The following is a 21,598-nucleotide window of genomic DNA, read 5'->3' as shown; positions in this document are numbered from 1 at the left end:
AGCCGAGTGCTTAAACATTTGTGCCATCCAGGAATAACAGGCACTAAGGAGAGTCCTGGATCTATTCCTGGCCTGGAAGTTATATCTATTTAAACTACCTGAAATATTGAGTCAAAGTCAGTGAGAGGCAAAATTGAAAATTCCACACATCTGTTCTGAAACATGGATACATTTTTATTTATATAGCAAAGGGGACACCAATATCCACTTACAGCTGCCTAATCCATATTTCCAAGAGCTAATTGATTATCCATCTTTAAAAGACTTCAGATAAAAATATACCCTGGAACATACATCAAGAATTCAGATTATAAAATTCTCCAGGCAATTAAGTAACAAATTAATGGTCATGAAAATACTTGAATTAAAGTTTTTTTAAAAAAGAATTTTCTTGGTGCCCTCCCTGTAGTTTACTAAAAAGTACAAATAATCAGCACCAAATTTGTATATCAAGTTGTAACTGACAATTCTAAACCAACAGCATGAATCCGTTTCACTGGTAAAAATTTATCTGAAGTTGTTAGCTGTCCACAAATTGACATTATTCCTCCAGGTCTTTCAGAAGCTCCACGAAATCGGTGATGTACCACTTGGCACTATCTTTAACTTGTTGTCTAATCACATTTCCTCCAAATCCAATGAAAACATCCTAAAACATTAAAAAAAAAAAAAAAAAAGGAAATAGCTTTTTAAAAACAGTTTCAGTAGGAGCAGGCAATAAATCTTTGTCTTGTTTGTTTGGTTTGTTTTAACTTTTTACTGTGGTTTGGGTGAAAGTTTACAGGGCACATTGATTTTCCATTCAACAATTCATACACCCATTTTGATTTGTGGTGCTGAATGCAGTGGGACAGTCCTCTTCCCGCTTCCTCCCTGTGTTTCTCACTTCCACTTGTCCTTCTTTCCTGTCTCTTCCTACCTTCTGAGCTTTCTCCCTAGATAAATACTAACATTTGGATCTCGGATGGCTGATAGTTCTTAGGAGTGTGGTCCTCCCTGTTTTCATTAAGTTTCTGGTTTGAATGAAAACTGTGGGAATAGGTGATGCCAGGCTCACTGGGTGCCCTCCCTGAACTGTGACATGAAGAGACACCCCTTGGCTCACACACAAGTCAGAGACAGGCACTATGGCAATGGTTCAGCACTGAGCACTGTAGAGGGCTTGGGAAAAGGGTAAGAGTCTGTCCCTGCCCCCCGAGAACCAAGACAAATGTTCACAGAACGGTGACCACACGTCACCTGATGAGAATGTCTGAGTTCTAAGCTGGTAGTCATAGCCATGTCTCACAAAGAACAGTGGGAGAACCTCGGGACCTGGAATTCGCATTAGGACCAGATATCCACCTCAGGGTATATGCCAGGATCTCATTCTGGACCAAAAGAGACAAGAGACCTGATATGGTGGCAGAACTTTACTTTTCATCATTGAAGCTGTTTACAGTTTTAAAAACACACAGCTGCCATTGAGTTGATTCTGACACATGGCGATCCCATGTGTATCAGAGTAGAACTGTGCTCCATAGGGCTTTCAGGGCCTGACTGTTTCAGAAACAGATCACCAGACCTTTCTTCTGAGGTACCTCTGGGTAGACTAGAACCAACAAACTTTTGACTGGCAGCCGATCATAATTGTGTCACCCAGGGGCTCCCTGTTTATAAAGTTACATCTTACTAATTCTATGAAATGATGCCTTCTTTTTTGTCAATGGTCTTTTAAAATGGTATTTTCTCTTTCTCTGGCAAGATAGACACATAATTTAAAAGTACAGTTTTCTTTTACTTGCCCTTTCCCTTCCTTTTTATTTGCATACTACAGGGGTGGACCAAGAGGCAGTTGTTCGAACAGCGCATGGGAACACTGTGTTTTAAAATTGGGAAAGGTGTGCGACAGGGTTGTGTTCTTTCACCATACTTGTTCAATATGTATGCTGAGCAAATAATACGAGAAGCTGGGTTCTATGAAGAAAAATGTGGCATCAGGATTGGAGGAAGACTTATTAACAACCTGAGATATGCAGAAGATACAACCTTGCTTGCTGAAAGTGAAGAGGACTTAAAATATTTACTGATGAAGATCAAAGAGCACAGCCTTCCGTATGGATTACAACTCAATGTAAAGAAAACAAAAATCCTCACCACTGGACCAATAAACAGCATTCTTATCAATGGAGAAGAGATTGAAGTTGTCAAGGACTTCATTCTTGGATCAACTATCAACACTCGCGGAAGCAGCAGTCAAGAGATCAGACGACGTATTGCATTGGGCAAATCTGCTGCACAGGAACTTTTTAAAGTGTTGAAGAGCAGAGATGTCAACTTGAGGACTAAGGTGCACCTGAACCAAGCCATGGTATTTTCAGTAACCTCATATGGATGCGAAAGCTGGACAGTGAATAAGGAAGACCGTAGAAGAATTGATGCCTTTGAGTTGTGGTGTTGGAGGAGAATATTGAAAGTGCCATGGACTGCCAAAAGAACCAATAGATCTGTTTTGGAAGAAGTGCAACCAGAGTGCTCCTTGGAGGCCAAGATGGCTAGGCTTCATCTCTCATACTTTGGACACATTGTCTGGAGAGAACAGTCACTGGAGAAGGATGTCATACTGGGTAAGTTGGAGGGTCAGAGTAAAAGAGGAAGACCCCCAACGAGATGGATCAGCCAGGTAGCATCATTGATGGCGTCAAGTGTGGCGGTGGTAGTGAGGTTGGCCCAAGATCAGACATTGTTTCGTTCTGCTGTGTATGGGGTCGCTATGAGTCGGTTCCGACTCGATGGCACCTGACAACAACAACAACAGGGGTGGGATGATGGGGAGGGGGACATAACTAGATTCTTAACTCAGCTTCCTTACTGATCTTGCTCCTTCCTGTGTCAGCCATCCTAAGACAATAAAGTGTCTATCAGCGGAGGTTTGTGGGTTGTTATAATACTGAAAAGGTTTCAGCAAAACTTCCAGACCAATATGGGTAGGAAGAAAGACCTGGAGAACCACTTCCAAAAGCCAGCCATTGAAAACCCTATGGGTCACCATGAACCATGGGGATGGTATAGGACTTAGCTGCATTTTGTTCCATTGTACATGGAGTCACCATGCTTCAGGGGCTGGCTTGACAGTAGCCAACAACTACAACACTCGTCATTATGCTGGCCCTGAGGTCCACTACTTGGTCCATTTCACACCTGTGATATTACCTAAGTACATGTTGTCTCAAACTGACTCAAGTAAACATTAAAAATATCAAGAGTCTTTAATCATTTTCGATTCCTTGATTACATAGACAGCGACTATTTTTTTATCACAGGAAACAAGGTGGAAAAAATGTTTAAGGCTACAGTTCTGGTCTGGTCTCCTTGTGTTCTAATGAGATAAGGAAAGCAACGTCCTTTGTGGAATGCACGCAGCTAGGAACATCAAGGGAGAAGAGCATAAGTGGAACATGAGACCCTAACCAGAGAAGCAGTGACACCAGAGATGGAGGCAGAGATGGAGACATGGAGAGAGAGAGAGCAGCGGAGGACTCTAGAGTCATGGAAAGAGAGGGACTGAGTGCTGGTGGCCAGGAGGCAGGCTTGCAGAATGTGCCCTTTGTTGTTTAGATGATTATATATTCCTGAGTGTTTTGGTGTACATCCAAAACAAGAAACAAAAACAGAGGGAATAGAAGCAAATATTGTTGAATGATGATGCACAGAGGGGACTGTAATCATTGCAGTGAAACAAAATATGATAGGATGAGTGTAAAACTGATGTTCTCCCATGTAAACTATTACTCAATTTACAATAAAAGCTTTAAAAAAAATTATACATATACATACAGCAGGAGGACAAGCTTCCAAGTCTGTGGCCCCGTCTCCAATCATAACTATTCTCTTAAAATGATACTTTTCCTTTAAAAATTTAATCACTTTTCCTTTCCCACCAGATTCAGCTGTTGGCTGTGTCTCATCAAAGCCTGCATATTCACCTGCAAAGAATAGTGACGATAGTATAAAACCCACAGTAATGACATAAAGCCAGCTCCAGTAATTTACATAGACGACTTTTATTGTTCAGGGCTTTTGAGTCAGTTCTGACCAACCCTCTAGAGGCTTTCCGAGGATTAGGGTGGTGGGTTTGAACCACCAACCTTGCAGTTAGCAGTCCAGTGTTTATCCTCTAGAGCTATACCAACACTCGCAGACGATGTGCTGTTGTTACTTAACATGCCCTCGATTTGGTTTCAACTCATAGCAAACCCATATAGTTGGGTTTGAACTGATGAATTTGTGTTTAGCAGTCCAGTGCTTAACTTACAGCAGCACACACCTACATGTCTCAGAAAAGGCTAAAAATGGCCCCCAGGGCAGTCACCCAGCTGGGATCCAACACATAGTTCTTCAAATAGAAAAGCTTTGTTTTTAAATTATATAAATGCCTCTCATATAATGCGCTGGATTGTAAAGTCGGTTTGAACCGCAAGTTTGGCAGTTGAGGCTCACCAATCACTCCTCGGAAACCGTATACAGGGTCACTATGGGTCAGAACCAACTTGACAGCACTTCACAACAATATAAAGGGAACTGTACCAGTTACCACGGGGTCAAATCCAACTCATGGATGGCAACCGCCAGTGTTTGAGGCCAGAACTATGCTCCATAGAGTTTTCTCTATTTTGTAAACCTTTTTATTGTTATTTGGGTGAAAGGTTTTGTTTTGTTTTAGTGTTTTATTGTGAATTATATGATAGTTTACATGGGAGAACATTAGTTTTACATTCGGTTGAAAGGTTTTTTAAAAAATATTTTTCTCTCCATAGTTTTCAATAAACAAACAAAAAAACCCTCACTGCCATCAAATTCATTCCAACTCATAGGGCCCTGTATAGGATTTCTGAGACTTCACCCTACAGGTACAAAATACCTCATCTTTCTCCCACAGAGCAACTACTGCTGAGTATGAGCTGCCGACCTTGTGGATAGTAGTCCAGTGCTTGTCCGACAGTGCCACCAGTGCTCCGATTGTGACTTGGTGGAAGTTTTGCTTTTGTTTTTTGAAGTTTTTATCTTCATCGAGTTCTCAGGTGCTGATTTTTTAAAGACATAACTCGCCAGCCTTTACTTCCCAAGACCCTCTGGGTGGACTCGAACCTCCAACCTTTTGGTTAGCAGCCCCACGTGAACCATTCAGAGGCTCCAGAGGTTGCTCTATGAGGTTCTAAACACCTTTGAGTAAATTCGTTTTATTTCTTAGCCTCCCAAACTGTTTCACAGTAGCAGAACACCATGGAATACTAATATGTTAATTTAAAAATAGTTAATATAAATTCTTGCCTAAGAAGAGATTCCATCTTGTTTTGGACCAGTCCAGTCCTTTCTTCAAGAGTTGTGGTAGCATAGTGGTTACGAATTGGGCTGCGAACCTCAAGGCCAGCAGTTCGAAACTACCAGCTGTTCCATGGGAGAAAGATGAGGCTTTCTGCTCCCGTAAAGATTTACAGCATCAGAAACCCTGTACAGGGTCGCTGTGAGTCAGAACCGACTCCACGGCACATAACAACAACAGTCCTTTCTTAAGAATATTTACCACACTCATCCTCTGTCCCCTCTTTTTTCAATATTCTCAATCTACAGACCTCTTTGAAAATATCCTATTAAACATATTTTTAAATGTGAAATCCTGTTATTTGGCTTTGAGGGTGTCAGTCCATCCTCCTGCCCTCCCCACCAGAAATAATTAGAGACATTCTGAGATGATGTAACACTGTAACTGGGGGGAAAAACCCCAAACAAAACTTAACTGGGGCCACAGCAGAGACCTCGAAGCTACCCCAAAGCCAGCTACACTTCAGTGACTTGTTAACCTAATGAACTTCCTGAGGTTAAATACATGAGCTACCAGTCACCAGTTGCCATCAAGGCAATTCTAACTTGGGACGACCCACATGGAACGGAGAACTGTGCTCCATAGAGTTTTCATTTTCTGATTATTTGGAAGTAGATCACCAGACCTTTCTTCTGAGGTACATCTAGTGAATTCGAACCTCCAGACTTTCAGTTAGCAGCTGAGCTCATTAATCATTTGTACCACCCAAGGAGGACACCTGGTATGGCGCTGTGGATTAATGCACTGGGCTGCAAAGTTGGTTTGAACTTCAGGGTCAGTGGTTCAAGCTCACCAGCTGCTCCTCTGAAATCTGATATAGGGTGGCAGTGAGTTGGAACCGGCTCGATGGCAGTGGGTTAATGGAAGGCTAGACTAAGAAGTCCTGGTGTTGCAGTGGATTATGTGTTGGGCTGCTAACTGAGAAGACAACAGTTCAAACCCACCAGCTGCTCCACTGGAGAAAGATGAGACTATTTACTCCCATAAAGGCCAGTTGATGACTGAAGTCTGTTTTGCAGAGCAAAAGTTCTCAGAAGGAAGATTTATGTCAACATCTAAGTCAGATGCGATCCCACTTACATTGCAAGCCAATGGACTACTGAATGCTGAAACTGAAAAGAAAGGGAAAAATTGCATCAAAAGTCTTACCGTTAAAGTAGAATTTCAGCCTATTGGCAAATACGTTGGCTGTTGGGATACTGAGCTTTGAAGCGACGTGCTCCACAATGCTGCGAAAGCCGCCAGATATTAGGAAAACCTGAACATTTCGCTCATGTAAGCGACTTACCAGCTCCCTAGAAGAATAAAACATAAAATACCAAGCACTGATTAGTGCCAAAGAGAAAAAAATGAAAGGTAAAAAACAAACTAATATATAACATTTATAATTTCTATCCCACCCTCCGGAATATATATACCGCAGGTACATTGCCTGGTGAATTAATGTTTAACATGCTCTTCTGGAGTCTCTGAGTGGTGCTCACATTCAACTCACTCAGCTGCTAACCAAAAGACTGGAACCAGTTCAAGTCTACCTACAGGTGCTGTGAAAGAAAGGCCTGGCAATCTACTGCCCAAAAAATCAGCCACTGAAAACCCTATGGAGCGTGGTTCTCATCTGAGACACATGGGCCGTCGTCCTGAGTTGGAATCTACTCATTGGCAACTGTGTTGTAAAAACATCATTAATCTGAATACAGAGGAGCCGTGGTAGTGCTGTAGAGTAAGCACTGGACTTCTACCCACAAGTAGGTGATTCAAACCCACCAGCAGCAGCAGCAAGGAAGAAAGACAAGGCTGTCTGCTCCTGTGAAGATTGTCTCCAAAACCCTAGGGAGCAGTTCTGCTCTGTCCTGTACGGTTGTTGTGACTGAGAATTGATTTGATAGCAGTGGATTTGGTTTGGGGGTTTGGATCTAAATACAGGAAGTCCTCAGGTTACAAACATCCAGTTTACAGACAACATCTATTTTCCCTTTAGTATTATGTAAATTATTAGAAAGGACTCAACCAATCCACACTCACAACAAATTCTTCTTCTCAATCGTCATTACCCCCTGTACTTGCAGCTTTTAAATCACTAAAACAAGCTAAACAAGAACTGCATGCACCTGCTCCAATTCACCTACCAGTTGTTGTTGTTTTAATGTTTTATTGTGAATTATGTGATAGTTTACATGGGAGAACATTAGCTTTACGTTCTTCCTGTTGTATATCGTTACATTGTCATGGTTACGATTCCCTCCATGCATCATTAACCAACCAAAGGGTATACCCTGCAAGCCTGTCCCTGGGTCGTCAGCACACAGCCCCTTTCCCTCTCTGGGTCTAGAGCCCCCAGCTGCTCCATCTCTCTATGTCATTGTCTCTGCCTCCGTCTCTGGCGTCATTGTTTCTCTGGGTAGGGTCCCTCACTCCAGCTCTTCTCCCTTGATGGTCCCAGGGACCTCCTATCCTAGTCTGCAAAGTCAACCACTCCCCTTCTTTTGCTACAAAACATCTACCTTTACATTTCCAACCCTCACCTCAGTCCTGATAGTAATTATTCACTATTGTACCACATAAGTACTATCCCCATCTCCTTTCATCAGCCCCGCCCAGACAGATTAGATACTACTCAGTGGAGATTCTACCTTCCTCTGCACCCTCTGGATCTAGGCTCCCTCTTGAAAGTTTATAAGCCAGTCACTTCTTGCATTTGTAGCCCCCCCACCCCACATTTGGGGTATCCAAAGTCCAAGTTGCCCATCTCTGTCTAACCTGTGTATTGACAGGGTGGGGAATGATCCTCGCTGTAAAGATTTTGTTCCCTCTTTTGCGCTACTGCATCCACAGGTGTAGGTCAAGTTCATCAAATTGTATCAGATTACTCTTTTTTTCCTCTTCTTTCTTCTTCTAGTTGAGCTCTGGTCATCCAGTCATTGAAGTCAGATCAAGTGGGTATTATCTGCAAGTGTGGGTGTTCTTGTGCATATGCCCTCTCTTCTTATCAGCTGGATGCTTCACTCTCCACTCTAGTCCTCTGTGGCTATGTCACTGACTCTGGGCCCAGGAGTCCCAGGTTTTGCCAAACTGCTGGTCTCCACCCGGGTTCACAGGAGTGTATTGAACATGGTTGGACTTAGCTCACAGCTTCATTGCTGTTTTTCCCTCACGTCCCCTTATTGGTGACCAACATGGTCACCAGTCAGAGCACATGTCTGCTCGTCTATTCCCCTTGAGTCTCAGTCTTGGAAGGGGTTTGTCCTGAGGGGACCTGACTGCTTGCCTTGATGTCTCCTGAATGAGCAACTTGCTTGTTTTTGTAGTAATCAGTCGGACTGCCGTTACTGTTTTGTATTTTTCCTGTTGGTCTTTCTTTCAAGAAGTATCTTCTGTTCTTCTAGCCGCTCCAGGCTGCTCTGCTTGTCCTTTCCAGTGGAAATTTCCCACCTCAGAAGATTTTGGATGGGGTCCAGGATTCCACCAATGGTCTTATGTAATGCAGAGGCTCCTCAGGAAGCCTCCTTCACTGGGCCCATTGTAGCTCCATTTTAGGTATTCCAATCAGTTATAGACAGAAGACGGACTTACAAACTTTCTATTGTGCTATTTCTAGCTATTCCTTTCTCTCTCCCTCAAGTATCTATTTTATAATGGTATGCCGTCACCTACTAGTTCTTACAGACACAATTAGAGACAGAGCCCTTTGGTAACCTGGGGACTGCCTGAATGCTTAGAAATGGAAGGGCTGTGTTAGGAAACGAGGTCACACAGCTCTGTCCCACCCACGCCCCCATTATGTGAGACAAAGTAGAGTCTCAGGACAGATGATAATCAACGTCCATTTTGCAGAGTGAAAGTCTTCAGTCAAAAGAAAGAAAGTGTCAGCATTTGCCTCAGAGCCCACCAAGGGAGAGAGGGCAGATGTGGGTGGGGTCTAGACAGACAAACAGATGAGACCATACACAAGTGTGACGAGCACCACACAGGTGGGAGTTCTCAAGTTCATGTGAGGCACTCTCAGGAAGACACGCTGGTGGAGAAATGGTATTTAACCACAGCCTGGAGCCTCTTACCTTATCCCGGGGGTCAGGTGTGGAGGGTGCTCTGCCAACAGCCTTTGCACCTGTTCCCTAGAGGGCCGGATCAGCTCTAAGCGCTCAGTGAGGGCAGCCTTAAAAGGCACAGCCCCACCCATGGCCCGCCGTGTCCTAGAAGGAAAATTCGACAGTCAGGTCAGTCCCCAGTTCCCAGCCTTTCCCTTCCCATCCCTCCCAATGTCCACCACGAGGAGCCCAGCTGCACTCTACGTGCTACACCGCCCTGGGCCCACATCATGAGTAGTCTGCTGGAGAATCACATGAAGGTTTGGGGGCTCTGTGTCTACAAATGAACCATCTAGTGAACTGAGACCACCACACACCCTAGCCACAGGTTTCTTTCTTGGAAGCCCTGAGCTTTTGTAAACCAAGAAAGAACTCTGAAGTTTGGGGGCATGCTTGCATCAGATGCAGCTGAGCATGAAATGGTTCATGATCTGGTGCTTGCAAGCAGCCTTGGGGACAGTTGCAGAGGAAATGAAGGAGGGCCGGCGAGAAGGCTGGTGGGAGAGGCTCTGACCCAGAACCAGCTGCCCAGTAAACCACTAACGCCACACTTTCACCTACTTGGAGGCTTCCCAGACCGTTGTCTTTGGCCAGTGACTGCCATCATCGCCCGCCAAGCTAACAGCATGTCTTACCCATATTGATAGACTGGAAGCTTATGCACAATCTTTCTATCAATGGATGAATGGATAACAAGTACTATCAAGTCAGTACTAACCGGTCGTTTCCTTAGCCAGGGACTAAAATAGGAGAACCATGGCTCTGGTCTAGCCTTTCATCCACAGTCACTCTATCTTGGGTCCCCCTCCCGTATTCCATATACTGAACAGATACCGCGCCTACATTTCTGACACCGCGTCCTCAACGCCACAGAATTTGGCCAGTTCGTCAATCCCTTCTTCTCTGATGACGGTGCTGTCGACGTCAAAACACACGGCATCAGCCGAACAGAAAAGGTTCCTAAGTTCCGAGTGGGACACCATACTTGGAAGAAGTTCCTTCCTACGAGAGAAAAGACAGGTGTTCCGAAACAGAACACAGGTTCTTAGGAAGGTCCATTGTTACCCACTAACCCCCATCTACTAATCCTAGATTTATATCCAAGTTGGTGTCACCCACATAAGCAGGTCACCCACATGCTCCGGGACTTGGTCCACTTTCAACACATATTAAGCACCTTGTAAAGGAGTCCTGGACTCCTGGTGTGGCACTGTAGGATCAGCACTGGACTATGAACTGAAATGCCGGCAGTTCAAACCCATCAGCTGCTCCTTAGAAACCTTATACAGGATCACTATGAGTCAGAACGGTCTCAACAGCACATAACAACAACAAAGGAGCCCTGGTAGCGTAGTGGATTATGAACTGGGTTGCTAACTGCAAGGTCAGCAGTTCAAATCTACCAGTGGCTCCACAGAAGAAAGATGAGGCTTTCTACTCCTGTAATGATTTACAGCCTCAGAAATTCTATACAGGGTCACTATGAGTTGGAACCAACTCCACGGCACATCACCACCACCACTACCAATGGAGCCCTGCTGGTGCAGTGGGTTAAGGGTGGGGTTGCTAAGTGAAAGCTTGCCTGTTTGAACCCAGCAACCATTCCACAGGAGAAAGACGTAGCAGTCTGCTCGGGTAAAGACTGACACTCTTGGAGACCCTAAGGAGACCCTATTCTGTCCCACAGGGTCGCTATGAATCAGAATCGACAGCAGTACTGTTTGGTTTTTTGGCTCTGGAGTCACTGTGATGGGTGGGACCCAAACTCTGCCCTCAAGAGCTTGGTCTAGTGAAGGTCTCCGTGGGTTGCCACAGATTTTAACCCATGGTGATCCCATGTGGCAGAGTAGAACTACCTCGTACGTTTTTACTGGTCTGCAAACTTTCCGGGAGTAGATCCAGGGGACAAAGTTGAGGCTTTCTGCTCCCGTAAAGATTTACAATCTTGGAAACCCTACACAGAGTCGCTGAGTTAGAACCAACTCACTGCATACAACCACTGCCACCACCACGAGAGTGGACTTCCAGAAGGTATCGGCATTTGAGCTCAATCTTGAAGGGAAAGTTGTCCTTTGGGTGGGTTCTTGAGGGGGTGGGAGGCGCAGTGGTGGCTCAGTGGTCAAACGCTTGCCTTTCATGTGGGAGACCAGGTTCAATTCCCAGCCAGGACACCTCATGGGCGGTCACCACCTGTCTGCTGGTGGAGGCTCGTGTGTTGCAATGATGCCAAATAGGTTTCAGCGGAGCTTCCAGACTATAGATAGGCTCAGAAGAAAGGCCTGTCACTCTACTTCAAAAATCAGCCAATGAAAATGCTAGGATCGCCACAGTGTGATGTGCAACCAATCACAGGGATTGCTTTGTGCACGGAGGAGAAGGGGTTGCCAGGGGTCAGAAGACAATTGGTGGAGCACCACAGAGAGAGGTGAGTGCTGGTGGAGAGTAGAGCACACGGAGGAGGAATGAGTGAACGGCATGCTGGAAGCTGCCAAACGGCATGCTGGCAGCAGCCCTGTGCTGCTGAAGAAGCATGTCGTTGTTAACTGCCATGGAGTCAGTTCCAACTCATAGCAACCCAGTATAGGGCTTCTGAGGAGCGAATGGTGAGTTTGAACTGCAGACCTTGAGGTTCAAACCGACCTTGCAGTCCTGCACTTATCCTATAGCACTACACCAGAGTCCACTGAAGACGTGTATGGTACACGAAATATAGAGAAGCTGCCCTATATGTCTCCATTTGGACTGGTCACTCCTGGCTGAGAGGGCGCCATCATGGGACGGTCAAGGGGGCTGTCCTCAGTCCTGTGCCATGAAGACTGCAAACCCAAAGGGAGCGCTGGGTGGGCCTGAAGAGTTTGGGCTTTAGCTTCCAGATGATGAGAAAGTGGAAATAGTTTAAGTCTTGGAGGAATGGTCAAAGACATACATACACACCAGAAGTTAAACACACAATGATTAAAGCCACCAGGAGATGGATATGGCATGAAGCCAGTGGGAACGGCTTCTGAAATACGAGGTCACATGTCAATGAGGCCTGGGCCCCAATGATGAGACCCCTCCCCTCGTCCCAAGATGGTGCCCACTCGGTGGCTGGACCAGACAGATGGACAAGGAAGCTTTTTTGTGTCTCTTTATACTTTTTTGCATATCTCTTAGACTTCTTCAGCAGATCTGGGTGTTTTCCAACAACATGACAAGGAAGGCTTAGCTCCCCCTTTCTATCCAAGAGAGAATACTTCTGGAGTGGTGCATTGCTGTTGTTAAGTGCTATCAAATCGATTCCGACTCATATTAACCCTGTATAGGGTTTCCAAGGAGTGGTTGGTGAGTTTGAACTGCCTACCTTGTGGTTCAAACTGACCTTGTGGTCCAGTGCTTTATCCACACCAATAGTGGAGGTGAGGGAAAGAAAAAGGCGCTTATGTTTATTTGTATTGGGACATGTGAAAGTAAAATTATCAATCTTCTGAGTTAAAAAATAAACCAATAAATCAATAAACGTCACCAGGAGACCCGATGGCTCAAGTTTCAGCGGGCTGACAGGCAGACCTAAAAGGTGAACAGTAATACCAGGGAGCTACGCATTCCTTAGAAAAAGTCCTCCAAGATCCAAAGGGCTGCATTTGTTCAGGGAGAAAGCTCAGAAGGCAGGAGGGGATAGGAAAGAGGACACACGGAAACAGGACACACAGACAGGCAGTGAGAATTCCGTTACATTGTGTGGACGGCAATCAACGTCACAAAGCAAACTGAATGGCTGAATGGAAAACTGATTTGCTCTCTAAACTGTCATCCAAATCACAATAAAAAGTTAAAAGGAAATAAACCACAAAAAAATTACCCAGCATATAGAAAGAGTTCAATTTTTTTGTTAAGTCCTATTGAACTGTAGTGACCCTGTATAGTGTTTCTGAGGAGTGGATGGTGCGTTTGAACTGCCAGCCTTGCTGCTAATAGTCCAGTACTTATCCTGTAGCGCCACCCCAGGATTTCAGGTATTCAATGGTACTTGTTGAATTAAATAAAGGGAAAAGCTCAACCACCATAATTCACTATGTCTTCTCTGAGTCCCTTCAACTGGAAACAGTCTCTCCCCAGAACTTCCACATTGCTTTCTGTAAATCTGGTTTTAATATATGGAATTCATAATATTCCAATTTATAAATTATAACAAACCTACCTAAGTGTATGTCATCTCTACTCCTGGGTTATGTTGTTGTTATTGTTATGAGCTGTGGAGTCAGTTCCGACTCATAGCGATCCTGTACAGGGTTTCCAAGGCTGTAAATCTTTATGGGAGCAGAAAGCCTCATCTTTCTCCCGAGGAACAGCTGGTAGTTTCACACTGCTGACCTTAAGGTTCGCAGCCCAATTCGTAACGACTACACTACCAGAAGAGCTCCTTACTCCTGGGTTATAGGCTCCTTGATACTAAGCAAAAATTCCCAAAGCCCTGATTTGGAGTAAATAATTAAATTCTGAGGGTTGAGTGAACACGCAAAATGACACCACTGTAAAAGCATAGGTATTAACGTCTATTTTTCAACTGTTTCCTGTGGGAAATTTCAAGTATGAAAGGCCCAACGGCTAAAAGCAAAAGGGATGATCTACAGGGCAGTACATTATTTATTAAGACCCTTCTAGTCATAAGGAAAGGAGCTCTGGTAGCGTAGTGGTTACGAATCGGGCTGCAAACCTTAAGGTCAGCGGTTCGAAACTACCAGTCGCTCCGCGGGAGAAAGATGAGGCTTTCTACTCCCGTAAAGATTTACACCCTCGGAAACCCTGTACAGGGTCGCTATGGGTCGAACCCGACTCGATGGCACTTAACAACAACAACAACAACAACAGTCATGAGCTCTGGTAGTGTAGTGGTTACAAATTGGGCTGCTAACATCAAGGTCAGCAGTCCGAAACTACCAGCAGTTCCGTGGGAGAAAGGTGAGGCTTTCTGTTCCTGTGAAGATTTATAGCCTTGGAAACCCTGTACAGGGTCGCTATGGGTCGGAACCAACTCCACGGCACATCACCACCACCACCAATAGTAACCCTGGTCCTCCATTCTTCAGTGCATTGTAAATCCTAAGCCTCTAGGCCTGTGGCACTGTAGGATAAACACTGGACTGCTTCATCACAAGGCTGGTAGTTCAAACCCATCAGTTGTTCCTTGGACACCCTATAGAGGGTCTCTATGAGACGGGCACTGAACAGTTAACTATACATGTGATTATGGACCCATTTTGAAATGAGTTGTTAACAGTGGGACTAAGTAAGCACTCAACCACACGGTTAGTTTGAACTACAACATTGGCTGTTCAAACTCACCAGGTGCTCCTTGGAAACCGTATGCAGGGTTACTATGGGTTGAAACCGACTCAACAGCACTTAACAACAACAACAACAACAAAGATTAAGATGAGTCCTGGTGTGGCGCTGTAGACCAAGCACTCGACTACAAGGTTAGCTTGAACTGCAAAGCCAACGGTTCAAACCCATCAGTTGCTCCTCAGAAACTGTATACAAGGTAGCTATGAGTCAGAACCAACTCTAAGACACTTAACAAACAGGATTAAGGTGGAACTAGTAAGGATTCCTGGTGTGGCGTTGTGGGTTAATGCGCTTGACTGCAAAGCTGGTGGTTCAAGCTCACCAGTCATTCCTTGGAAACCCTCTAGAGGGTTGCTATGAGTCAGAACTGACTCGACGGCACTTAACAACAATAAGTAAGGATTAAGGTGCTGCACTGCAAGGTCGGTTTGAACCTCAAGGTCGGCGGTTCAAGCTCACCAGCCACTCCTCGGAAACCCTATACAGGGTCACTATGAGTCCAAGCTGATTCAACGGCACTCATCAACACTTAACAAGGAGTAAGTGGGAAGCGTGGTGGCTCCATACGGTAAGCACTGGACCATAAACCACAAGGTCCACAGTTCAAGGGTGCCAGGCACTCCACAGGAGAAAGATGAGGCTTTCTGCTCACACTAAGATTTAAAGCCTCAGAAGCCCAATATAGGGTTGCTATGAGTCGGAACTGAATTGACAGCACTTTAACAACAACAACAACAATCTTTGATGAGGCATCTGATTCCAGATCAGAAGATTGAGGGTTCGAGTCTCTTTGTGGTCATTTATTTGTAGGATCCCTGGTGTGGCACTATAGGATAAGCACTGGACCGCAAGGTTAGCGGTTCAAACTCACCAGTCACTCCTCAGAAACCCTACACAGGGTCACTCTGAGTCGGAACTGACTCGACGGCCCTTAACAACAGCAGTGAGTAAGGTGGGCTAAGGACTAAGGATGCCCCCACATTATTAGAGGGTGTGTGACTCAAGTCACTACCCTTAGTTTTCCTTGGAGGCACAGGCTGAGTCCAATCCATAGGGATCCTTGGGCAAAGTTCTCTCTCTTGCTCTGGACTCTGGCTTGTTACGCCTGATCTTCAGTTCATAAGACCCATCATCTGACCTGATTCACCTGCTCCCGTGGCTTTGTGTATCAACAACCTATGGTCTGATCTGCCCATTTGGGTTCCTGAGCTCCTGAAACAACATGGGTAAGAAGATTCCCCCAGACTGACCTTTGAACTATGGATTTGAAACTTGCTGGCCTCCACAATTACGTGAACCATTTCCTCACCAATTGTGAGTTCTGTATTGCAGAACCCTGGGATGGGAGGGAGAGGAGAAGTGGTGACTGTTATCAGGGATTAATGGAGTGGAATCTGTAATAAGAAAGAGATTGGAAAAGTCCAACATTTGGGATATCTTTAATCTCGACCTCACAGGGACCAGCCTCCTGCTGATGCTTTTAAAAAGAAAGTATTTGGGGACCCTACCCAGAGAAGCAATGATGCCTGAGATGGAGGCGGAGATGATGACGTGGAGAGAGAGAGCAGTTGGGGACTTTAGACCCAGAGAGGGAGAGGGGCTGTGTGCTGGTGACCAGGGGGCAGGCTTGTAGTGTATACCCTTTGGTTGATTGATGATGCATGGAGGGGATTGTAACCATGGCAATGAAATGATATACGATAGAATGAATGTAAAACTAATGTTTTCCCATGTAAATTATCACATAATTCACAATATAGCATTAAAAAAAAGAAAGCATTTGTATTTTATCTACGAAAACAGAGAGAATGAATACATGAGCCCCATGGAGCCTTCACCATGTTTCAACAATCATGGTTAATCTTGCTTCATCAACCACTCCAAACACTGCCACCTTCCCTCATTATCTCCATGCAAATCATGGGCTGTTAACAGTTTATCCAACCTGACCTGTAAAATGCTCTTGCCTCCTGTACTCTTCTTGGTTCTCACAGTCTCTACCAAAAGACAGAGACTCCCAACTCATGCAGATTCGAAATGGTCACAGCTATAAAAACAAGAAATCTGGCCATCGTGGAACAAGGAGAAGAATCTGTCAAGTAAGTTCAGCTGATTCAAATTCAGTACATTCGAAATTCACGCTAAGAAAATCAACACTGGAGAATGGACTGCGGTTCCTTCCCACATGGTTCTTTCAGGGAGGGAGAAGAAGGGCTGGGGAGGCATTTTAGTTTTGGGTTGGAACAAAGAAACCACAGTAAAACACACAACAAAATGACAGCATGCAATTCGTACCTATTGATAATTACAATGCATGTAAATGGATCAAATCCACCAATCAACAGTAGCAGAAGCAATAGAGTTAAAGTGAATAAGGTAATTGCATATTTAACTTATTAAGGGGATTGAAATCATTGTAAAGAAAAGTATATGATTTGTTGACTATAAAAGTGATGATCTGCTCTGTAAACTTTCACTCAATTCACAACAAAAAGTTCAAAAGGGGGGAAAAACCCTATGGAGCACAGTTGTACTCTGACACTCATGGGGTCACCATGAGTTGGATCGTCACCACAGCAACTGTTTATGCTTGGGGTTTTTAAACAAAGGTCATGGAGCTCAAGCAGAGCTGAGAGCACAAGGCTCATTGGGTCAGAAGGTCACAGGCTCTGGTTGTAAGGGGTGAGTCTGTTTCTGACCCCTGGGGCCCTTGTGTTAGCAATGTGCAGAATGAACTTCTGGGTCAGAGGCAAGTCAAAAGAACCCAGAGTTGCAACATGGCCTCCTGCAACTATCGCGAGAGGTCCAATGCATTGCAAGTAGACTTAATGATAACAAGGTATTCTCTATGGAACCTGAGATATGCATGCACCATAGATAGGTTTCAGCAGCCAACTGTTTTTATTAGGTGAAGCATAAACTGCTAATGAACAGAAAGACAGACAGTAACCAAAGACACAAAAAACATGAACAACAGCAGATCAAGGGGACTCACGTTTCTCCCGCGTCGAGAGTTAACCAAAAGATGAATTCGCTCCCTGCTCTTTTCTGGACTGAAACCGCAGCGAAAGTTCTGACTACCAATGTCTTCCATTGAGGAAGACCCAGTGAGGACTGTGAGAAGAAGAAGAGCCTAGACACTTGCAGATAATACCCACTTGACCTGGCTTCAATGGCTGGATGATCAGAACTCGACTAGAAGAAGAAAGAAGAGGGAAAAAAGAGTAATCTGATACAATTTGATGAACTTGACCTACACCTATGGATGCAGTAGCTCAAAAGAGGGAACAAATCTTTACAGCGAAGATCATTCCCACCCCCTCCATACACAGCATACACAGGATAGACAGGGATGGGCAACATCACCACACCAGGAGTCCTTAACAAGGAGTGAGCAAAGATGCTAAATCAAAGAAAGAAGAAGGAAAAAAGACAAAAGCAAATGATGAGGAGCAAAAGGCAAGGGAAAGCCAATGTCTACAGGGGAAGGAAATAAATGTAGAAGGCTCAAACACAGTTCCTTACTGAGTGCTAAGAAAAGGGTTTGGTATCCCCTGACTCATGTTCTAAACTGAGCAGCATGCATTGCTCCTCCTGTCCACGTACAAGATGTACTCCAAGGCTTGAACCTGGAGTTGTGAGTCTAGCATTATTTTTCTCCACTCCACTGAGCAATGACAAGTTCTCCAGGTTCTGAAACCCAATCCCTTGGCAGGTCCAGGAAGCTGCCTCCTCACCCCACCCCATCCACAAGCAGCTGCTCCCAAAAATGGGCCCGTGATGGCAGATCAGCACAAACAGAACTTTCCATTTGTTTTTTGAATATGGTTTTCTCTTTCTCCTTTGAAATCATTTACATCTAAAAAAAAGAACTGTTCTCATTTTAAAAAACCTGTTCCATGGATTGCAGTCATTGAGATGAAACAAAGTGTATGCTTTGTTGAATGCAAAACTGATGACCCTGTCTGCAAACCTTCACTGACTTCACAGTAAACTGTGTAAAAAAACAAAATAAGAAAAAAATGTTCTATAACTCCTCTCTGGAATTCATCATTGCTACTTAACTGTGTTTTGTTTTTTAGTGTTTAAAATACACCACACACCAGTTGTCATTGAGTTAATTCTGACTTGTGGCAGCCTCACTGTGTGTCAGAGTAGAATGATACTCCATAGGTTTTCAATGGCTGATTTCCCAGAAGGACAGCTCCAGGTCTTTCTTCTGAGCTGCCTTTTGGTAGTCTCAAACCTCCAACATTTTACACCGAAGCTGAGTTTATTAACTGTGTGTACCACCCAGGGAAAAAATGTTTAAACAGCATGTATGAAATCACTTTAGAATTGAACAAATGCCTTGTATTTTGCTCCACCAACCTGAAAATGGCATGACTCTGATGCTTATGATATTGAAATACTACTTGGCAGTTGTGGAAAATTGAAAAAAAAAAAAAAAGGCATGCAGCGGCTTCCATCTTGAGCATGACCTCACTCTTCTGATGCTGGCTCTGAGAGAAGTCAGCCGCCAGGTTGGAGAGGCCCACAGGCAACCACCTAAGAGAGACTGCTGGCCAACAGCCAGGAAGGAAACTGGGGTCCTTAATCCAACAACCACCAGGAGCTGATTCCCATCCCAGAATGACTGCTCTGAAATCATTTTTAAACTTTAAACGAAAAAACATCCCCTGAAGTCTTCTTAAAACCAAACAACAGTTAGGCTTAACTAGTAAAACAGGTCTGCCTTGAGCATCACGCTCCTTTAAGAACTCTCTAGAAGGGCTCAAACTGACAACAGCGAGTGGAAAGATCAGGTCAGGGGCCAGGAAGTTTTAAGTTAGCAGGGGAGGAAGCATTCGGAGGGTGAAAGATGGCTGTACAAACTCAAAGAATGCAATTAGTGCCACTGACTTGTACGTGTGGAAATGGTTGGCTGGGTGTATATTTTGCTGTGTATATTCTCAACAACAGCAAAACAAATAAAACTTTAAAAAAAGAAGAAGAAAGAAATGAAATCCTGTTGACAGGTAAGAAGCAGATCTTTTTCTAAACGTTCACATAACAGCATAGCTCTGGCCTGGTCAACTACACCCTCTTGTTGTTAGGTGCCATTGAGTTGGTGGCGACTCATAGCGACCTTATGCACAGCAAAACGTAACACTGCCAGATCCTGGGCCAACCTCACTACTGTTGTCACGCTTGAGTCCATCGATGCTGCCACTTGGGCAATCCATCTCGTTGGGGGTCTTCCTCTTAAGAGATCCTAATCCAGAACCACTACCAAAACTAAACTGCTCCCAGATTTATTAATTTATTTAGTCTCAGAGTTTTAACCCACAGTAATTACAAGAAAATAAATGTTTTGATGTTTTTAAGATGTTAAGTCTCAGGCAATTTGTTATGCTGCAAAAGATGAATACAACATTAAGGTTGGCAAAAAAAATTCTAAATAAGATGTAAAAATCACAAGTAATAAAAGAAAGAAATAAGAGACTGGACTTCATCAAAACGGAAAGTTCTGTTCTTTAAAAGATACCATTGGGGGAATAAAAAAAAAGGCACATCGAAGAAGGAACAGATGATTTCAATACACATTTCGAAAGAGAAGACAAACGAGTAAGCTCACAAACGAGGAAGATAAATTTTAAGAGACTGACAATAATGTAAAATGGTACAATTGCTTTGGAAAACAGTTTGGCAGTTTCATATAAACATAGACTTCCCATAAAACTCAGCTATGCTGCTCTTGAAGATTTATTCATGAGAAATTAAAGTGTTAAGTTCACAGAAGGCCTGGTTGATGAATGTTCATAGCAGTTTTGCCCATGATAGCTCCAAAGTAGAAACAGCCCAAATACCCCATCCAACAGATGAATGATAAACAAATTGTGGTATATTCTTGCAATGGAATACAACTTAGCAATGAATTATTGTTACATGCAAAAAAAAAAAAAGGGGGGGGGTAAATATAAAAACTCTTAGACTAACTGGAAGAAGTCAGGCACAAGAGTCCATTCTGTATGGTCCCAATGATATTCACTCTGGAAAATGCAAAGAAATACCCTCATGACAAAGGGTATGTGGGTGGGAGGCAATGACTGGAAAAAGGTCCTAGAGGACTTTCCTGAGAGATGAGAATGTTCTCTTACGGTGATGATTATAAAGGAGTCCTGCTGCGGTGCTGTAGAATAAGCAATGAACTGCTAACCACATGGTCAGTGGCTGAAACCCACCAAAGTTTCCTCAGAAACCCTATACAGAGTACCTATGAGTTAGTCACAACCAACTCATATAAATCCAGCAATATAAAAGTATAGGTTATTAACTCGATGGTACTTAACAACATTTGTCAAGGTTAAGTGCTCAGCTGCTAACCAAAAAGGGGACAGTTCAAATGCACCAACCGCTCCCTGGGTAAAAGATGTAGCAATTTGCTTCCATAAAGATACACCACAACCATGCCTGTTAGCTTGCATAAAAATTAACCAAACCCAAAATCAAACCAGCTAACATCATAGGGGACAGGGTAGAACTGTTCCCATGGGGTTTGAAGTCTATAAATTTTTACATAAAAGGTCCCTAGTGGTGCTGTAGGATAAGCACTGGACTGCTAGTGAAAGATCAGCAGTTCAAACCCACCAGCTGCTTAATGAGAAAAAGAAGGAAAAAGATGAGACTTTATACTCCCCTAAAGATTTTACAGCCTTGGAAACCCTATACAGGGTTGCTATGAGTTGGAACCAACTAGATGGCACGGAGTAAGTTTAGTTATAAAAGTACCCCAGGTGGGGCAGGCTTGCGGGGTGTACCCTTTGGTTGTTTGATGATG

General features: G+C 44.1%; 1 protein-coding gene across 1 annotated transcript; it reads right to left on the bottom strand.

Annotated features, from left to right (window-relative positions):
• Positions 1-541: 541 nt before the first annotated feature.
• On the bottom strand, positions 542-10,447 carry PSPH (phosphoserine phosphatase). The gene is made up of 5 exons (XM_006859731.1): positions 10,294-10,447; positions 9,421-9,555; positions 6,512-6,657; positions 3,817-3,965; positions 542-649 (listed from the first exon to the last, which is right to left on the bottom strand). The coding sequence occupies exons 1-5, from the start codon at positions 10,431-10,433 to the stop codon at positions 542-544; spliced, it is 678 nt and encodes a 225-aa protein (XP_006859793.1). The 5' UTR covers positions 10,434-10,447.
• Between the last annotated feature and the right edge of the window lie 11,151 nt (positions 10,448-21,598).

Source organism: Chrysochloris asiatica, unplaced genomic scaffold (genome assembly GCF_000296735.1).
Source record: "Chrysochloris asiatica unplaced genomic scaffold, ChrAsi1.0 scaffold00034, whole genome shotgun sequence".
Classification (NCBI taxonomy): Eukaryota; Metazoa; Chordata; class Mammalia; order Afrosoricida; family Chrysochloridae; genus Chrysochloris; species Chrysochloris asiatica.
This window is presented reverse-complemented; position numbering and strand designations above follow the sequence as displayed.